The following is a 21,431-nucleotide window of genomic DNA, read 5'->3' as shown; positions in this document are numbered from 1 at the left end:
AGGAGCTAGCACAATCTTTAAAAAGTATGGCTAAGAACTCAAGGATACTATGCAAAGGGGCCGAGAAAGGAGATGTGGGCACAGTAGCAAATCTCAATTTACTGCAGTAGAATTTGCATGACGTTGGTGTGAAGATAAAAGTATCCGATGGACTGGAGAGAACAGCATAGTTGTCTGGCTATTAATGGAATTGGAGAAGCTAGGCAACCAGCATGAGGTTGAATGTCTGGAAGAATGATTCCTCAGATGAGATTGATCCAGACTCTATGGTTGGTGGATTAAATGAGGCAAAAGGAAAGGGAACCAAATACGTCAAGGCCAAAAAGGTACAAGGATAACTGCTGTAAAGGAGAAAGTACAAACTATAGTATAGAGGGGCAGAGAAGGCTTTAAATAGGGTAAGTCTGAGAAACAGTTAAGTCTGAGAAAGGGAGAAACAATGAGATTTTAACTTCATATTCAAGAGGCACTAGAGGTTGCTTTAACACCATCTTTCGCTGAAACAGCAAATGAGATCAGGGGTACCTGGGATCGGTGCATTGTGGGTAAGGGAGTAGCTCAATAGTTCTGGTTGCCACAAGCTTTTGCAATAGATGAATCGTAAGTGATGGGATCTGAATCCCTACATTTGGGACAGAACGCAAAATTTACATCAGATCATGTACTCAAGTTCTGGATCTTTAGCAAGACTCAGTGGATTACACTAATTTCATGGCAAAAGGATCACTGAAATATGCTTGTGGGAACAAATTTTGGTATTTAAGGAAGCCTAACAGTTATGGAATGAATGCCCCACTTAACTGTCAAATCACAAGTTCCACCCTCCCCAAAGATTACTAAAACTCAAAATGCATTTTGAAAGTTACCCTTCCAGAAAAATTTACAAGCCACTTTGATACAATTCTACAACTGATGTTAACATGGCTTACAACCATCTTAACAGTTTAGAAGCATGGATGGAGACAAACAGCTCACCTACCTTTCTAAGAATTTCTATTAGATATGGGACTATTCCATGGTCTATGACCTGCTGAATTTGCGTCTCCCTGCCAGCAGTAACGTTTGATATAGTCCATGCAGCCTCCTTCTGGATATTGTTTTTGTGATGACTTAGCAAAGATGGAAAAGCAGACAAGGCACCAGCTTCTAGAACTACTTGAGTTTGTTCATCAGTACCAGTTACGATGTTACCAATTGCCCTCAAGGATGGAGTCTGCAAAAAAAAGTGAACCAACATTAGTTGATAGCATTAAGTACTCAGATTCAAAAGTTGAACACAGCAAAACTAGCACACTTACCATAACTGTACACAACTTCCAAGATGGCGGCACTGATCAATAGCTCAACTTTAGCTCTGCCACTGAAAACAGAAAGGCCAACTGCCAGTTTCGGAGAGCTTCAAAGATGGCTGCACATTGAGTAAGAGCTCAATTTTAACTGCCCCAGTGAGAAACTCTGCAAATTGTTTCTGCATACATTTCTGCCCATTCAGCCTTCAGTCTATTCATTAAACTTTAAGTGCACTGCCTGGATGCCAGGACTTGAAGGAAAATCAGCTACTAAAAGTGAAAAAGCTAACTGGAAAAAGACTGCAACTGTTCAGCAAAAAGCAGTGCAAGCTCCAGACATTACTTCCAGTAACCCACAGAAAAGCATAAGACAACTACACAGACCTGACTAAATAAGCCCAACACGGATGGAGTATCAGCTCAAACAAAAGGCTAAACAATGGAAGCAGCTTTACAGATGTTAAAGACAGCTCAAGAAGAGATGCCTCAAAAAATAAAAAAGGCCAGAGCATGAAAGAACTCTCAATACCAGGTTATGGCGATACCAAGCTAGTGAGTGCACATCTTTAACCTCCATTCATCACATACAAGTCTAGGATCTTACCCTGGATCAGAGCCAGCACACTAAACACCTTGGCTCAAGCTCCCATCCCATAATGCACTGCTCTTGCCCCTCAGAGACTGCCTGGGAGACAGAAGAAACCACCAGACTAGGTCTACCAGACTCCTGCCAAACCTCCAGGAGAGAGGGAAGGAGGTTGGGACTGAATAGTGACTACAGATACAAAGTTATGGTGAACACAATCTGAGGTCATCCCAGTCACCAATCACATATTGGTCAGAATGCCGAGCTACCAGATATTCTTGGCGGCTTTAACATACTGATCAGTGGAGCCAAAGGAGGCCCTTCCTCTAGAAACTAGGTCAAGCTAGCACTGATATGAAGGTATGTGGCAAAGACTAAGTCACCACTGCACAAATGTCATACAAGGTCTGAAGAGCTATGAAAACAGCTGACGTAGCCACTGACCTGGTAGAATGAGCACCAACTGGTCCAGGCAACTGAGAACCACAAGAAAAATATAAAGGAAATGAACTCAGAAATCCACTGGGTAATAGTTTTGAAAACAGCTTAGCCTCTTCTGTTACTAGAGAATGCCAGACTGGTCAGAGGTGGAAGGGTTTAGTTCTGTGCAAAAAATGAAGCTGTTTATGAACATCTAAGGTGTGCAAAATGTATTCCCCCTTATTGGTGTAATTGGGGAAAAATCAATGAAAGTTGTAAAGATTAGTTTGCTTCAGTGGCAACATTTGGCATAAAAAGGAATAAATCTCAAGACCACCGTCTATGAAATATCAAACAAGGAGGCTTAATGGCAAGAGCCTGCAATTCTGAAACTCTTTGCTGATGTCACCAAAAGGGCAGTCTTCCAAGAAAGGAATTTGGTATCACAAGATGCAGCAGGCTTGAAAGGGTCTTGTCAGACTGCAGCACTAAAGCAAGGTCCCATGGTGGAGAAGGGTCTGACTGGAGGACGCAGCAGAAATAGTATTTTCGGAGGAGAAAAACCTAGACTTATTTGACATTTAACTGGGTTTGTCCAACTGTGCTTGTGGCCCATTTTCAGTGCAGACCTGATGAGAAAAGCTCTAAGTACATTTAAAACCAGTACAATTTTAAATATTGATACAATAGCAATTCTAGCAAAAAGATAAACATGTCGGGTTACATGCAGTTGCATTAAAAAGAAGCTAAGCAACAATTTTATATTGATATAGTTCAATAGGACAACAATTTTGTTTGTATAAAATTATGCAAATGCACAGTAGACACATTGGAGAGAGGTGTAATGAGGTACTAAGTATGGTTCTTTTGAGGGTACATAAAGGGAAGGAAGACTGGGTAGGATCATGTCAAAATGATAGATGAAACAAACTGCAGCCACTTGGACTGATGGTAGAGAAACTGGCACCCTCCTGAAAGAGGGCAAGTCAAAAGAATGTCAGAAATAGGAACCAAAAATGGATCTATATTTTGGCCTTTAGTCCAGATAGAGAACTTCCACTTACTTCTGTAAACTCTTGGTAGACAGAGGACAGGACAATATCCTTCATAGGAGATGGAAGCCTGGACTTAATTACAGGAATTGGACAAACCAAGCTCTCAGGTCTGCAGATTTGGAAGAGGATGGCTAGACAAATCAGATCCAGGACCAGATCAAGCACCCAAAGAGGGTGCTTCAGATGACACTGTAGAGGCACAGATCACAGCTCAGCCAACACAAACAGATCTGCTTTGCCACCAATGGATTCAAGAACCACTCCCAAGAGATCAGAATAGCCATGCTCAGCTGGTCTGCCAGTATGCTGGATGCTCTGAGAATGCATTACAAGAAGAAAGCACCCCAAGGACATCACCCACTCACAAACCCTCATGGCCTCAACAAAGCAGATAACGTGTGCCCCCTTGCTTTATCTACCACAAAACCATGTCTGTGTGAACTACTGTCCCAAGAGGAATGCAGTCCTAAAGAGCTTGCAATGCTAGAATTGCTCTCCTCTCCTGGACATTTAACTGCAGTTTACTCATTGGGACCACGTCCCTTGGACAGTCTTCTACTGAAAATTACCCCCCCCCCAGGAGGGAAGCATCTGGTTACTGTGGCCGTGGGAACTGGAGAAAAGGATCTGCCCACCAGGAGATCTGGGGAGTACACCCATCACAAGATAAGTCTGACTTTGGTTGAGTCATGGGGACGGAGGGTGGGAAAGACCACTGAATGGCTAGGGCCCAGTGTCGTACTTATGCAATACCTGGACATCGTAAACAAATAGCAGCTTCCACAGAAACAAGAGCCCTTAGAATAAGGGGATTCAGGCAACTAGGCGGTGCAACATCCACCTGTCAGCTGGATGTGGAGACATAGCAGGATGACAAATTAGCTGCAGTGACAAATGACTGGACAATCCCCTGTCAGAATTGAGGAAACCCCTACACCCTAACCACAGGTGGCACATACAAACCTCCAGTGATACTGAGCACCCCCTTAGAAGCCATGTGCAACTGTCAGTGGAACATGTGGCTGGCATAGCATGCCACGTGGGCATGAAAGTGGTACCATGGAACCTGTGTGCTGTGGGCAAAGCCTTTATTAATTGAATATGCAATGTGATGTGTGTAGTGCTTGGTGCGAACTAAACTTACAGTATCACAACTTGTAGAAATGTGCCACAGCACGGAGGAAATCCTGCACATCACTGTAGTCACACTTGTTGTAAGATGTGCTTTAGGCGACGCTCCCTTACAATAGCCTTCCTATGTGGTGTTACAGGCATCCCCTGCAGAAGAAATTCACATCTGGCATCAGTCAGGTTCTGCTCCTGCTGCAGAGCACACAGGTAGGCTAGCTGTACAGTAGGGTGTCCCAGTAATACCTTCAGCCGACGATGCCACGCCTCCACCTGGTTGTTAGTCCACAGGAAGTCCATTTCTGAGACTGACATTCCAAAACCGCAAAGGGTATGACGATGGCATTAGTGTGTGCTGAGCAGCAGGATGCATACTTGCGTGGTCGACCTCATACATGGTCTAGAAAAACACCAATTGGCCGAGCACATTCCAGTAAGGAAACCACAATGTCCAGAAATGCAGGGATAACATCATCCAATGGTAGGAATGCCAATGCTATTAGCTTGCGGATGGCAATTGAGAATGCAGTGTCCATGCCATAGAGGGCGACAAGGCGATTATGCTGGATCTGACGCCAGATCTGTGCAAAATGGAATAGGCATCCCTTCAGAATACTCCTAGGGAATGCCTTCCGGCTGGCACGTATTGCTGCCTTCTCAAAAAAAAAATGGTCATAATATACTGTGGAGACAAAGTGCATCCCTGATCAGCAGCCAAACCCTTCAGTACTTCCCACAAAGCAGTGTATGCAGACTCAGACTTTCATGAGACAGTACACCAGGGGTACAATCCTTGACGTGGGGGTGCCAATACATCCATGTAATGTATATAGCTGGCAACATACATCAGCCCGTGTGGGGAAGGTGCCATCTCCAAGAATGATGTTAGACCTGCACAAATCTGTCAAATTCTGTGTAGTAGTAAGTAGAACCAAGGAATCGGTCCCATCCATATCTGACCTTCTACGGAGGATGAGGTTGCCACTACGGAGTGGATACTGGCTGACATCAATATCCGCAAGTGTTGCTGGAGGTGTAGTCATGGATGCCCGTGCCCACTGCTGTACCCTGGCTATGCTTCACCGAAGTGTTGCACGACAAGGCATCTCCTGTAGTACATTGTCATCTGCTGTGCCTAGGACACTGCATTACCAAGCTTGGCAATTCATTGCCGGTTACTGCCCTCTGCCGCAGTTCTGCTCAGTGTAGCCACGTGGGCCATTGTTGCATCTGGGCCATGCTGGTGTGGCAGTGATTTCAGCAGTTCTTCCCCCTCTTCCTGGCATAGTGATGGCATGTCCTCTGCATGCCTTTACTCCCCACTCGATATATGCCCAGTACAGTTTCAGTGGTGCTTCATGTTCAAATGGTAGAGGTACCCCTCAACCCTACCACATTGGCTGGGCACTGGTGTATCTGTTGCCAAGCAGACTGGGGCTATACAGATTCCAGCATGGTAGCAGCACTTGTTGGCCTCAGTATCCATTTCAGCTAGGCTAGCTGGGAATGGGATATACAACCAGCCTTGGAGCAAGTCCCTCCCAGATGGTGGGTTACTCGCTATACAACACCTTGTCTTGTACAGTGTAGTAGCACTGTCTGCCAGTGGCCCTGTACAGCTGTGTGCACTCCACTCTGCAAATAACACAACCCTGGTGTTGCCATATGCTTTTACTCCAGTGTCTACAAAGCCTAGTTGCAGCACAGATTCTCACTGTACTGCACCAGCCCCCTTTAACTCCCAGTTGTTGCTGCTGGCCAAATCAGGGCGTTGGGCCCAGTCTCAATGGCAGAAGTTACCTGTGTGTCGCACCCTTGTCTGCCTACATGGGACTGCATACTTGTGTTCACCCCTATTGCAGGGACAAATGGATGGGTTTGGTTACACCTGCAGGACATACTACCATGGTGTGGGTGGTGGGTTAATGCTACTTTGTCCTGCTACTGGGTTAGCAGTCCATGCTTGACCAGGTTGGCATGTTCCCACCTAACACTGCACCCAGGGGCTCTACCAGGACAGGTACAGTTTGTTGCAGGCATGCCTCATGTGAGTTGGTCCTATGCTAAAGCCCTCCTGCTGTGACATGATTCCTCCAAGTGCACAGACTGGTGTTTTATTAGGCTGTACTGTGTGTGGGGTATTGAGTCTGCAAAAGTGTACATCAGATATCCCTTTAAGGTCTTAGCCTGACATGACTTAGTGTTGTATGCACCAGTTCTCCGGGTTAGCTGTGTTGTGTTGTATGTTTCGTAATGTGGATTTTACTTCCTGCTTCTTTGGGACTGTTTGCTGTGTGTGTTCAACAGGGGCTGTGAAGGTAAGTGATACTGTTGTGTAGGTGTTTGCTTCACTTGAGGAACTACAGATCTGCAGTTTGTCTTTTCGATCGGTTTCGCCGGCAGTGTACAGTCACTGGACAGCCTGCGTTTACACTTTAGGGGCAGTCTTGAGTTTGTCAGTTTTCCTAACGCCATAGGTTACCACAACGGGTCTTCCATTCAGCAGCACCGCTCCTACAGTCTAGCGGTGCTGCGGCCTTCTAGTTGGCGATGTAGCTTGCAGGCATTTGTCTCGCGATCTACATGCCAGAACCCAGAATAAGGGCTATTGGAGGTACAGCTTGCTCCAGAAGAGGCAGAACATGAGATCAAATAAGGGAGTGCTGAAGAGGGGGAGCTGCAATCTCCAAGGTAGTGTCCAACTGAGTGCCTATGAATTCCAGTTGAGATAGGGTCAAAAAACTTTGCAAGATCCACTTACCCCCAACTGCTCAGAGATGGAAAGCATGTGCTCACTAGTTGATGCTATGTGGGAGCTGTAAGGAGCCAATTGTAGAAACAGGGAAATACCTGGAATCCTTGCAGCCTGAGATGAAGGCCACCACTGCCTTGCATTTTGCAAGTCCAAAGGACAGGTATCTGAATTGGATGTGATCAGCCCTAGATGAAAGTGGAGACATCTCCCCGACTGCCCATCTATTTTGATATTACAGTGCAAATCTTGGAGATCCAGAGCACATAGTCATTTTTGTGCAGCAGAAGAACCGACTGTACAGTGACCATATGAAACTGACTTAACTGATGGGTTTGATTGACTGAGGTCCCAAATAGGATGCTGGTCCATTTTCTTGGATAACAAAAAGCAAGAGCAAGTTCTGGATCCTCCATCCTGCAGGGACCTTTTGGAGGAGGTTGGTGACCTCTACACAAACTGAGTGGGTGGTAAGTCAGTGAGTTGTGTCTTGGGAGATCAGAAAGGGAATGCCTTGGATAGGATTCTTGGCACCCATTGATAGTTTCTGATGTTTGCCCAGGCTACAAAGTCAGACCTTCCAAACTTCCAGGGTGGGACAGGGTAATACCTTAGGGGCACTGGAAGGGTCTCAGAGAAGGGGGCTCCTTGGAACACCAGTTTTGTGGGCCTCTGTCCCAAGGATGGCATCAACCAATGAAACCTCTCCCCCATCCTCTGGAAGAATCTTAGAGCTTCATCAAAACTGACTTTTGAAACATTTTTGTTCACCTTTTGGGTCTTTGAAAGGACCTTTGGGTAGTGGAGAATTTGATCCCTATAGCAGACAGTTATTCCCCTCTTGTTTTCTGTGGGTCAGTTTGCTTAACACTTGGTCCAAGGAGAGGAACCAGGGAGGGGCTCTGCAAACTCACAGCCAAGCATGACTCCCAATGGCAATTCCTGTACTTGCTGCCCACGAACCCTCGGCATTTAACCCCATGGACAAATTAGTTAATGCAAGAATAGCCGGCTTGGGAGAAAGACAGTCCTCCACAGCCATGGAAATCGTGAGGTGGTGAAGCTCCTTAAGTCCTTCTGGAGACTGGTAAAATTGGGTAATTAAGAGTTCTCAGGCTGAAAGAAGCAGATGCAAACCCCTGCTTTCCAAATCTGTCCAGCACTATTCATTATAGAAAGAATGGATAGATGAACTCTTCCAGTTTTCTTGGTGGCAGTAGTTACCATAATAGCATTAATAGCAACTGCTTTGGACCAAAAGGGTTTGTCTGACAGTGGGCTTAATTTGTTTGCTATTTTGGGTACTAGCGCCACTGTACAGAGTTCCTCCCAGGCACTGTTGGCAATGTTTAAATGGGTCAGTGGGGGGGGCACCCAAGAGATAGAAGCCTCTAGGAACAACCTCCTCTGACAGGGGCGGGGTAAACAGCCCTTGGTCTTAATCCAGTACATCTCCGAACTGGACAGGCAATGACCTTAGGGAACCCGTCATCTGTGCCCTCCATGAGACTCCATCTGCAAATCCAGACGTCTCCTCTTACAGGTCCTCTTTCCTAGGTACTTCCTCTGCAGATGATTTGGGAGAAAACTGAAGTGGGGGCCCCTATGAGGAACTCCCAGTGGAGGCAAGACCGGACAAGCTAACCAGGAGCAGGATGAGGTCTGCTCAAATTCTGGTGCTGAATGGTGAAAGGCAAACAGGGGAGGCCACAAGTTGTAGACTGGTATCTACTACATGGAACGTGGAGGGGACTGAACAGGACCCTCCCCTAGTGATAACACAAGGGAAGAGGCAGACCCTGCTAGAACCTCCAACCCTCAAAATAGTGCCAGTCTGGAGCCATCATGCACCAAAGCAAGAGGCAAGAAATTGTCCAAGAGGCCTAGACCTGAACCAACCCCCAGACTCCAGGGTGACGACCTGGACCGGTGGCCCAGTCTTTCCCCAGGAGAGGAGCAGAGCTGGCCATGGATTTATGGGGTAGGGATAAGGGAAGTCCTAGGACCCCCACTGCCTCCATGCTAGATGCCGGCTCCAAGTCCAAACCCTGGGAGAATGAGGAGAGCGCTGGGGAGTAGGTTTCCCCAATCCTGTGGGCTGCAGAAGTCAAGCCCCAGTTCAATTTGAGCCCTAAAGGATCACATCATTCAGTCCACATCAGAGGGGAGGATGCTCCTAGAGGATCAGGAAGAAGCCGAAGACTTAGCTGGAGACCCACCAAGATTCCAAGGACTGCCATTGCTGATCTGGGGAATGGGTCTTGCATGGAGGAAAATTATCCCATCCAGCAGGAGCCAAAGAAAGGTCCTCGGGATGGGATCTGCCAAGGGTCTATGATCCTACCATAAGGGACTTGAGAAAACTGGGATCGAGGAAACAGTTCTCAACACCCTCTGATCCAAATGATTAGATCCATGGCAGGTCAGCTTTGGCTTAGATCCAAAGGCTTCAATCTGGAGGCCTTGGATCTGGGAGTAGACAGTGTTCTGATCCAATATCCTGGGAACAGACACCAAGGATGGAGTCTGATCTGGGGGACCTGGGATCAGACAGCCTAGGTGTCCTAGGAAACCTCTCGAGGAAAAGGAAGATTTCCTCTTGTGCCCAGATGGTGCAGGAGTTCATAAGGGCCCCCTTAGCCAATCCTTTTAAAAAGGATGTTACAACTGTCAACCAGGGCCCCGAGGTTGAAGCCAGCACAAATGCTGCATTCAACCTCCAGGTGTTTAGTGCAAAGACAGTAGAGGCACTAGTCGGAAACTGGCATCTGCCAACCACATGAAGAGCACCTCTTGAACCCCAAAGGCTTTTCTGACATTGGGGCAACCAAAGCCAAAGGGAAGGGATCAAGGAGTAGTCGTAGAAAAATAGTGTAAAATCTTACCATAACAGATCTCTTACATGCTGTAGTTCTCATACTGTGGGATTTCCAGCCCCCAGGCAACCAGTCAGCTCCTATACAAAAGCTTGAGTCTAGCTACTGTAGGTGCATGGGACATCATATGTAGGGCCATAAACCATGGAGTATAAATGTGACGTCTGCATGCACAGACCTCAGAACTAAGCCCACAAAAGAGACTAAGGTAAAGAAGCAAAAGCAAATGTCCCTACAGGGTACCAGGAGTCTGCCTCCATGATGGAAGTTTAATCCTTTCATGAAGGCCTTTGAGGTAGCCATGCCTCTGGTTGAATGGGCTACCCCCTGAGGCGATGGTTGTGTAGCAAAAAAGGATGGATTTTGATCCAGGAGGAGACAGTTTGGAAACTGCCATACCCAAGGCCCTGGAATGAAAGGAAATTAACAGCTGATCCGTTTTTGGGCCCGCGCACGCACAATCCGTTTTTGGGCCCGCGCACGCACAGTTACCTATGTACATCTAGGGAATAGAGAATACTCTGCAGCGTTAGGGGAGGGAAAGTTGGGCAAGTTAATAAACTGGTTTAAGAATAGCTAGTTAACTATACATAAAGGAGGGGTTAGTGTGTAGGGCAACCCTGTCATTGTGGAAGGTGGTGAGGGGGACAAGCCATCAGGACCTGTAATTCAGACACTCCTAGTAGAGGCAAAGGCCATTAATAGGATGGTTTTCCATGTGCACATTTGGGGAGACTCTGTACTGGCAGACTCAAAATGGGATAGGGTAAGCTTTTCCAGGACTAAGCTGTGGTCCCAAGGAGAATGGGCTTTCCTGGTGGTCTGATGTGTAAGACCACTCTGGAAAAGTTTTACCACTAGTCTGGAAAGAGGTGGCTGTAAAAGCAAGCATGCAGAAATGGCTGAAAGATGACCTTGACTAGTAAGCTAGTCCCTCCTTGAGTCTGCAGGTATAGTTCAGGACAAAGAGCTGCCAGAAAGGGGGGGGGTCCTTATTTCTCAGAGAATACCATTTAGAGAATCCGACATTGACTAGTTCTAGTACTTGGTTTTCTGACCTACCTCAGAACTTAAAGCACATCTGAGGAGTGTTTAAAAGGGATCAAAAGTTGATCACCCAAAATTAGAGTAAAGACAGTTGTGGGTGCAAGAGGGATACCTGTTGCTGAGTTAGTTCCTTGGAGACTAGTTCCTGTAGAATGGGAGTAAGTAGAGTTGATTTTTGGGAGGGAAAAAATCCTTAATGGTGTAGGTTCTTTCCAGGAAAGAAAGCATCTTTTGGATGATTGAAAGAACCCACAGATCTGTAGTGATGGCTTTCCATAACAGGATGCATTGGTTAAGGCAGACAGGGGCACTTGGGCAAGGCAGTCATGAGGGTCCAGTCCAACTGTAAAGGGTTGTTTGTTGGGGGGGGGGGGTCTAGCATAAGGTAGTCTCCAAGGTCCCCTACATTGTCTGGCAGTACAAGGATGAGAGGTGAAAGGGGCCCTTCTGAGAAAGGATGATTTGGCTTGGCAGTTCCTGTAGTATCTAGACACTAGCAAGTGCTTAATGTCCTGCAGCTCCTTGCTTTTTTTCTTGCAAGTTTTTAAAGTTCTGCAGCACTGCAGCATTTTTGCCAAATAGTTATCCAGCAGACCATGATCTTGGCTTTAAAATAGTCTGGCAGAGGTTGTAATCTGAACCAAGAGCATCTGTGCAAAACTGATGCAGTGAAAGCAGATCAGGCAGCTGCTTCTGCTAGTCATAGCTGCAGCAGATAGTGTCTGGCTACTTGGGTGACCAGGGACAACTGAGGAAATGTTAGATTTGGCTGGACAGTCAGGGGTGGTAGCCAACAAGGTGGTGGCCTGAGAAACCAGGTCTAGGGCAGTTTGGTAGTTTATAGCTCTGAAACCTACAGTAGAGTAGATGTATACTTTTCCCATTCTTGCTCATGGTTTTGCTGTCTATCTGATGGCAGTGGGGAAGCAAAAGGCAAGTGCCTAGGCAGCCTGTCTGGGGATACTGCAATAACTGCTGGGTCAGCCAAGAACGGTTTTATTAGGAACTTTTAGGCAGGGACTTAAACCTATCTGGCCTTTGAGGCAAGTTGAGTTCTAGATTCATGGAAACAGAAATGAAAGCATCCAAGATACCAAGGAGTACTAGAGGGATTGCATGAAGGTGAGGGGGGAGTAAAGCTGTAGAAGCTCAAAGCATCTCTTCTGGGTTGCAGAGACTAAAGTACCCCACTTGAAATGCTCATTTTTGAAATAGTCTCCCCAAATTACAAGTCCTCAGGTGGGGAGTCCCCTTCAATGGAGTCCTCTTCAGGTGAGTATTCTATGGGACAGGCAATATGAGACAGGAGACTGATTCCTCAGGAGGAGCAAGACTGGTCCAGGTCTTGGGTAACTGCTTGCTGAGTAGAGGTCAAAGAAAGCAAAGGCCGGTCTATGACTGCACAGGGATGCTAGTGGGAGTAGGGCATGTAGGCCTAAGTGCCATAAAAGCCTGCATCAGAGGAAGGATTCCCAGTCAGGAGTTGCTCTATTTTTTGTTTTCCATTTCCTTTTAGTAGGAGTGTCCGGGTAGGGAAACTGAGGCCTGTGCTGGAGTAGAAGTCTCAGTTGGCTGGTCAAGTGGCGGTTCCCCCCTCGATGTCATTATGACAGATTTCATAATCAACTCTGCTGATGCGCTTTCCGTTGGCAGACACTGCCTCTTCCAGAAGAGCTGTTGGAACCAGACTAAAATCGGGTGTCCCTCAGCCCCTAGAACAGCAGACTGGAACATTTGAAGGCAGAGCAGTGTCTAGAGAAAGCCTGCAAACCTTGGCCTTCAGAGGTTTTGGTTAGGGCATCCAACTCTGGATCCATCCCAAGCGTGAGGCGTTTAAGCCTTCGGTATTCTAAAACAAATTTAAATGCAGCCAGATGGCTGTGCAAGGTCTTTGGTAAAAAAAAAAAAAAAGGATTGGCAAATAGTGGGCCTTACGGTAGTGCTCTTTACCAAAGCAAAAAAACAGCAGGGTTGTGGGAGAATTTCAGAATCTGGCGCCTGCAGGTACATTCACTGACATTGGCCAAAACAAGTACAGCAACCAAGCTAAAGCTAAAGTAATATGAAAAATGCAAGCCACAATGGGGTACTTAAGTCTTTGGACGTAGGAGCAATGTGGTCAAAAGTTAGTCTGCAGCTGAAACGTTCCGAGGTATGTGCATACTGATGTCACATTTATACTCAATGGTTTTACGGCCCCACATGCGACATCCCACGCACCTACATCAGCCAGGCTTAAACTTTTGTATAGAAGCAGACAGGCTGCCTGAGGGCTGGAAATCCCACAGTATGAATACTGCAACATGGGAACAGAAGAACATCAAGCTTTTGATCAACAACTGTTGGATCCATCCACAAAATAAATTACTGGAAAAACTAGACCACTATAAATCTGTAAACTCTTAATAAAATATCAAGTATAGAGCGAAGGGACAGGAGAATCCTAATCCACCAACCTAGTTAACAGAAAAAAGGGCACCAAAAGGGCAATCAAGCCACCAACAGCCAAGACAGAAAACAGGAGGGGGAAAATAGTACAGTTGTGTACACTTACCATAAATGTAGATGTTGAGTGTATTCACTTTGCAGTCATTACATTTGGGTTATCTGCCTGCAGGTAGCCCTCAGCCGGCCTGAATATCAAAGTCTTAAATCCTTGCAGATGCTGTCCCTTCTTCCAGGACGTTAGGTTGTCAGGGGGTATAAAACATGCAGCAGACGCCACATCAGTTTTTCTTGCCTCAGATTTCAGGTGCCCCCATAACAGGAAGCAATTGTCAGGTTACACCAACAAAAAGCAAATACACCAGAAAGCTGTAATACACTAAAGAAATGTATAGCCAAAAGAGAAGTCAGGGGGCTGGAGGGAGGGTAACTAGGACTGCAGCAGTGAATACACTAACATCTACATTTATTGCAAGTGTACACAACTGCAGTTAAGTGTTTCACTGTTGCAGTAATTACATTTGGGTGGACTCCCAAAGCTAAGGAAGGGAGGAGTAAGTTGAAGAGCATTACGACCAGCTATTAAACCCTGCAAGACTGCAGTGGCAAAACCAGCTCTGGATTTAGAAACACAGGCATGTGGTAATGCTTGGTGAAGGTATGTGCAGAGCTCTAGGATGTCCCTGGTAGGGACACCCAAGAAAGGTTGTAGAGGTACATGCAGCCCTGGTGGAATGCAATTCTGGCAGCCATTTTCTACAGATTGTCTTCATTGAGTAACAAGGCCTCCTGACCTTCTGTAGTACGAGTGATTGGGTAATAGCAGGGGCTGATTAGTAATCTGATCTTCCAACTCTTCCATTCTTACTACTACATAAACCCAGTGTCTTATAAAGGTTCTGCTTGTATCGTCAGGCTCTGGATTGCATAAGTGGAAATTCCTTAAGATTCCAAGAGCAGGATAAGTTATTTCTTACACTTATTTCACTGAACTGCACTTCTGAAACGCTTATAATTGTGCTATACAGTTGATCTACATTTTGCAGTTATAAAGCTTTTTTTTGTTTCACTGCATGTACTGTTTTAACATTACTTAACTGTAAACTGCTTTTTCATACTGAGTTGTGTTTTCTGTGAGTGCTTTTTGTCTGTTTACAGTTAAAAGCATTCTCAAGTCTGCTCCTTGATCTGTTTAAAACTTTCATTTAGTGGCTACTTGGCTTTGCAGTTGCCCACCTACACTGTATATTTGGTCTGTGACACTCCTCCCAGTCTAGTGTCATTAGTTCACTCAATCTAATAGAGAACATTTGTGAAGGCCAACCCACACAGATTAACAGTGAATTAACTTCTGTTCCATCTTTCTCCATTTCCACTTTACTGGAAAAGAATTCTAGGCTTGCTTCCCCCCTTTCCTGTGGCAGGTCAGATATGGATTTGCTGTGTCCATGACTGTTTGAGCTCCGAAGCACCCCCCCCCCCCCACTTAACTGGAGTTAAACTATTCCTGGCACCATAAAGTCTGTTCTTCAAAATTTCCCTTGCAACTAGCCAGCTTTAGTTTTAGCACTCATCTGTTTCTTTGATCTCAGCACTTGTTCAAAACTCATTGTAAGCACTAAAGTTACAAATTACTACAGCACTCAACTTTCCTCACTTGTCTAGAGGAAAACAGTTTAGTACTTAAGCACCTATTCAGGCATGTCTAAAGGTCAGCTCCCAGTGTTTTCTCCTGTCTACCCAATGAATCTGGGCATCTTGGGACAATGCAGCAATTGCCTTATGTACACAGACAACCCTCTCCTCCTACCACCCAACACTACGACCTGTGAGAGATGCACTTGTACAGCCAAACTGGAAGCAAAGCTCTCTTCACCAAAGACTGGCCTAGACAGTCAAGAGGTAAACACCTGCACCGCACCACTCAGTCCCTCAAAACCTACAGTACAACACAACTACATTTGCGGAGGCTCAGTACAAATTTGCCCAGACCTCCAAAGCAGAAATGCAAGCAACTTCCACCCCCCCAACAACCCACATACTCAGTGTGCCAAATACAGCCCATAAGGCATAACGTACCCAACACTAGTCATAGGTGACTATAGTCAGGCACACTGATGTTCCACTCACCAGGCTAAACAGGAAAAAGTTACTTTCAGCTGCCTGTCAGGTGCCAGGATCCGCCACAACGCATGCACTCAAGGTCACTCCTCAACAAGTACAAATAGGACTGTCATTGTCCATGTTGGTGTGAATGACCCGAGATGTACCTCCCTGGACTACTTGAAGACATGCAGCTCTCCGATCTTGTAGCCCAGGCCGGTATGACCCTAACCCTGAATAGCATCCTGCCATCACCCAGAATGACACCACAGTACAACAACAAAATGACTGACTAAATGGACTAAGCTTCTGGTGTCATTCTAAGGGAATCCAGTATATGTCTGCCTGGGATGACATGAGACTGACCACGCTGCTTTGCAAGAGATAGCCTGCACCTGTCGCCCTTGGGATTCCAGATACTGGCAAAGGCTCTTGCCACCCCTATAGTGCCTTTTCTAGGAAAGGTTCAAATGACAAACTCACCACTGTAACAGGTACAAGCAAGCAAAATCTGATGGTAATGCTACTTAATGCTAGAAGTCAACCTCAAAATGCACTCACATGAGGCACTCCTTAAAATGGAGAATATTGACATCTGTGCAGTGACAGACCTGGTTCAAAGCTAGAGCGCACCTCTGCATTACCAGTCTAATTCATACCACACATTTTGGCCACCAAACGCAGTCCAAAACACTAAAGGCGGAGGAGTGTCCATATTCATTAAGGATATCCACACCTCCAAGCTAGTTGCTCAGCATAATGCATCTGAGATTATCCAAGTTCAACTCTGGGCAAAACTGCAATCCAGACTACCTTGCTACAGACCCCCCACCATGCCCCAGGATTCCCACTCCTTTTCTTGATGCACTGGAAAATATCAAGGTACAACCCAACACTAATAGGTGATTTCAACTACCCTACCATTAACTGGAAAAACTACTCCTGTACCAACTCTTTTGATCAATGTTTTCTGGAAATCAATTCCAACGCCTTGGATCAACTTATCCACACCCCCACCAGGGGCAGAAATATCCTAGACCTGGTCATCACCATGGGTGACCGGTGTTCCACACCAGAGGTCAGCTCCTCATTTGTCAGATCGGACCATAAGCTAATCACCATAGACATCCACATCCCGCTCCAATCCCCCATTAGGAAAACCATAAAAATTTCTCCAAAGCCAACTTCACACTTAAGACAGAAGTGGCAAACTTCACGACATCCATGCAGATGGGCAATAGAAGCACGACAGCTGAATCCTACACAAATGCACTTTAAGTGCCAACACGAGTGCATGGATCATGCTACCCCTAACAGAACCAAGATGCTATCCTCCAAAAAAAAGGAAACCAATCTGGTGGTCTTCTGCCATAAACAAACTCTACAACAGAAGAAAAACTGTTGCAAAACTGTAAAATCCCACGATTGGAGGAATTCCCTGGTCAACCTCAGTAAGAAGCTGAGATCCTTCAAAATCCTCCAAAGCTAGTTATGAAAACAAAATTGCCACCGATTATAAAGAACCAGAGCATTCCATAGCCATGTCAAAAATCTCAATGGCAACACTCAGACCTGCTCCGAGTTGAGCACAATGACACTATACAGAACAAACAGATATTGCCAACATCTTGTCAGATGGGTTCAGTGCCAAATTTACCCCCCTCATACCCATCTTTATACTGGAAGAATGGAAAAGTTACTGTAATAACGGCTGTACAGGTAACTTCACTCTCCAAAGCAAACACAGCATCCATGGGACCAAACATCTCAGGATGCCTTCTACATGAACTACAGAATGAACTGGCACCCCACCTAAGTACCATGTTCAATCATAGCCTAACCTCAGGCTTTGTGCCCACTGAACTGTGCACTGCAACAGTTATCCCCAACTCCACAAAGGGGAGGCCACAACAGATCCCGGGAACTACTGCCCCAATAGCCTGATTAACCTCATTTGCAAGGCCATGGAACATATGGACATTGGAGATCTCCAAACTCTGGACCCCACACAGTTTGCGTTTGTAAAAGGCAGATCATATCTCCTAAACCTGATAGACTTCTTTCAAGTAGTCAAAGCCACATGAGGATAAGGTGGTTCACACAGCCTATCTAGAACTTGCCAAGGCGTTCAACACCATCCCCCACTCTGGAATTGTAGATAAACTCACTAAACTAGGTATAAATCCTTATGTCACAAGATGGGTTGCCAACTGGCTTACTGACAGAACCCACACTGAAAGTAGCAGACTCCAAATCAGACTTCAGACCAGTGACAAGTGGAGTACCAGAGTTGAGTCCTGGGCCCTCTCCTGTTTGGTATCTACTTTTCTGAAGTACAGGCTAACACAAGGTCTTTGGCTAACAATTTGCAGATTACTGCAAACTAGGAGCCATAATCGAAACTCCTAATGTGGACATCCTACAAAAGGGCCTCATTGAGACAGTTGCCTGGTGTCAAAGACATGGTCTCAAGCTCAGTGCCAAAAAATGCAGTCATCCCCTTTGGTAAAAACTCTGTACCCATGAACTACCACATAGATGGTAGTCTACTTAACACTGAAAGTGTGAGACCTTGGGACACAGGTAGACAGTAGTCTGATAATCCAATCGCCACAGTGGTCAGGAAATCCTACGTGGCACATCACAAAAGGTTTCTCATCGAAAAAAAGAAGTCATTGTTCCCCTCTACTCAGACCCATTAGAGTCTAACGCCCATTATAGAGTAAAACATGTATGTACCTCACAAGACATCAACTGGAAAGACCACAAAAACACCTCAGAGGATTACTGGCCTCAGATGCCTTATGCAGACAGTCTCAAAAAACTCTAGCTTTACTCAGTCGCATATCACTTACTCAAGAGGAAATCTCTGCCCAACACAAAGCTGTGTCAAACCCAGAGCTGGAAGAAATCCCAATCCCTCAGAGCTACACGCTCTAGGGACCTAAACCTTGTCACCACAACAAACAGAACATGCTGGAGGGATAGATTCCTGTCAGACTTCCCATACTCTGAAAACAGACTACCCATGTCAGACCTAAAAATCTTGGATGGGTAATAGGAAATTCACCCCAGGGATCACTTGTGGTTCTGCTCGACAGGGGCACAGGAAAATTATTTTCTTGGGTGGTGAAAGCCAGGGTACCTTTTTGGCTAGGCTTGTATAGGCCTTAGGGCCAATAGTCAATAGCCTAATACCTACCTATGATCTTATACCCGTGGGTATGTTTCCCATGGTGCTTACAGCAGAAATGAACGCAATGGGTTATTTGCTTTGAAATGGCATTCCCCTCTGCTGCTGCAGCAAAGCCAATTAGTAGCTGTAGATTTTGAGGCGCAGTCCTGTCCAAATAAAATCCAAGTTGTCTGTGCATGTCCAGAGTGCAGTATTAGTTTTGTTCTGTGGATTAGGTGAAAAACTAAACAAATGAATGAACTGATTAAGGGCCACACTACACAACTTTGGCATACAGGAACCCTGTTGGCATGGAAGATAGGCTCCACTGCCATGAAAGCTTGTAATTCACTCTTGCTGAAGACATGGCTAGAAGGAAGGCTGTTTTCCAAGAAAGGCATTTCAACTATGCAGTTGCAGCTGGCTCAAAAAGGAGCTAGAGTGAGCTTTTTCAATATAGAGTTAAGGTCCCAAGCTGGAGTAGGGGCTCTCCTGGGTGGTCTTAAATTTTTGGCTACTGGTGAGGAATTGCTTTAGCAGGGGGTGAGAAGGGGGTGGTTCAGTGTTATGTGCTGAAATGGCAGAGGCATGAATTTTGACTAGAAGGAAAGGCCCTTGTGGAGCATCTATTAAGTACTGAAGAATATGTGGTAAGCTAGGCACAGTTGTGCGCGGGGGCCGGCCCCCCCCCCCCCGACTCTGGCTCCAGTAACAGTATCTTTTCCACTTTTCAGCATAGGATTTTCTAGTACTAGGCCTCCTTTCCTCCAGAATGACATCTAGTGCCTGCTTACTGAGGGATGCTATTTGAGAGCTCAAGGAATTAGCCAGGCTACAAGGTTCAGGGTTTGAAGACTAGGGTGCAGAATCTGGCACTCCTGCTGGGACAGCAGGGAAGGGGTCTGAAGCAGCTGCCATGGTTCCAGCAGTGACATACTGCACAAGAGGGGGGTACCAGTGCTGGCGTGGTCAGTCTGGTGCAATCAGTATTGTCCTTGGTTTGTCCGGTTTGATCTTTAGCAGAACTTGACAGAGGGGGAAGGCATAAACAGAGGCTTCCCAAGATGGACAGAGCATCCACTTTCCAAGCTTAACTGGTCAGTGTGCAGAATGTCCAACTGTAGTTCTGGGGGGGGGGGGGGGCAATTGGGTCTCTGGATTCCCCAGTTTCTCAAAAAGGTTGAACATCTTTGTTTCCAGTTTCCACTTGTGTGGGTCCATGAGATTTCTGCTTAGGTAGTCTGCCAGTGACTTTAGCTTGCCTGGCAGGAAGTGAGCTTGTACGTGCACTTGGTAGCTCAAGGCTGTGTTCCACAAAGCCATTTCTAGTCTGCAGAAGGGACAGTGGAGTTCCACCTTGCTTATGTAACAGTGGTGTTGTCAGTCTTTACAAATAATTGTCCTGGAAGAATGTGGTCCTTGGAGTCAGGGAATTATGTACATTTAACATTTTTGATTGACACAGGTGCATATGACTAGCTCCATTTGCCCAGAATACACTGCCCTGCCAAGTGAGCCCCCCATACATAGTCTGATGTTTGTTACGGTTTTGGTGGCAGATGTAGAGAGAATGGGAGCCCCTTGTGGTAGCAGGCATCTGCCCAAAGGAAAGTACAGTTGTGTACCTACCATAAATGTAGATGTTAGAGTGTATTCACTGTTGCAATCATTACAATTGGGTTATACTGCTGGCAGGCTACCTGCAGTCTGCCTGGAGTTCCAAAGTCTTAGGTCTGATGTAGGTTGCTGTCGCCTCCTCCCTGACGTCAGTGCGCCAGGGGTATAAAAGATACAACAGATGCCATTTTCTTCAGTTTTTCTTGCCCGATGTCAGGTGCCCCTAAAATGGTAGGCTCACCAATGCCAAGCATGCCTAACAAAAAAACTTTTCATCTACAAGCAAATACACCATAGGTTGTATAGAATAGAGAAGTACAGATAAGTCCCAGCAAGGAAAAAGGGGATGGTGGGAGGGTAACCTGGACTGCAACAGTGAACACCAACATCTACATTTATGGTAGGTACACAACTGTACTGTTTAGTGTTACACTGGTGGTCATTACAATTGGGTTGAATCCCAAAGCTATGGTTGGGAGGCTGGTGCTAAATAGGATTAGGAGAGACTATTAGGCCCTGCAGAACTGCAGTGGCAAAGCCTGCCCTGGATTTAGAGTAGAGAAGTGATGGTGCTTTGTAAAAGCATGCACTGAACTCCAAGTTACAGCCTTACGAAGTCTTTGGTTGGTACTCCTGAGGAAGGCTGCTGCTCTGGTGGAATGTGGCCTAATGCCCTTAGGCACCGATTTGCCATGCTGTGAATAGCAGAAATGAATGCAGTGGCCTATCCACTTTGAAATGGTCTGCTTTGAGATGGGCTTTCCTTGTGATCCCGGAGCATATGCTACAAAAAGTTGTCTGACCGCTTTGGTTCTGTCCAAGTAGAAGCGTAGCTGTCTGTGAATGTCCAAAGAATGCAGAACTCGCCCTTATTCTGTGGGTTTGGGTAAAAGGTAGGCAAGTGAATTGTTTACGGGCCACACTGGTCACTACCTTAG

General features: G+C 46.0%; 1 protein-coding gene across 3 annotated transcripts in view; it reads right to left on the bottom strand.

Moving 5' to 3' along the window:
* Window positions 1-21,431, bottom strand: part of KPNA2 (karyopherin subunit alpha 2) — a 557,358-nt gene that overhangs the window by 174,430 nt on the left and 361,497 nt on the right. For all 3 annotated transcript variants that reach the window (XM_044080878.1, XM_044080877.1, XM_044080879.1), the window contains exon 8: window positions 980-1,213. In XM_044080878.1, the coding sequence (XP_043936813.1) occupies window positions 980-1,213 (234 nt within the window). The remainder of the gene's footprint in view (window positions 1-979; window positions 1,214-21,431) is intronic.

The sequence above is a fragment of the Protopterus annectens genome, chromosome 8.part0 (genome assembly GCF_019279795.1).
Source record: "Protopterus annectens isolate FY-2018-M chromosome 8.part0, PAN1.0, whole genome shotgun sequence".
NCBI classification, from domain to species: domain Eukaryota; kingdom Metazoa; phylum Chordata; order Ceratodontiformes; family Protopteridae; genus Protopterus; species Protopterus annectens.
This window is presented reverse-complemented; position numbering and strand designations above follow the sequence as displayed.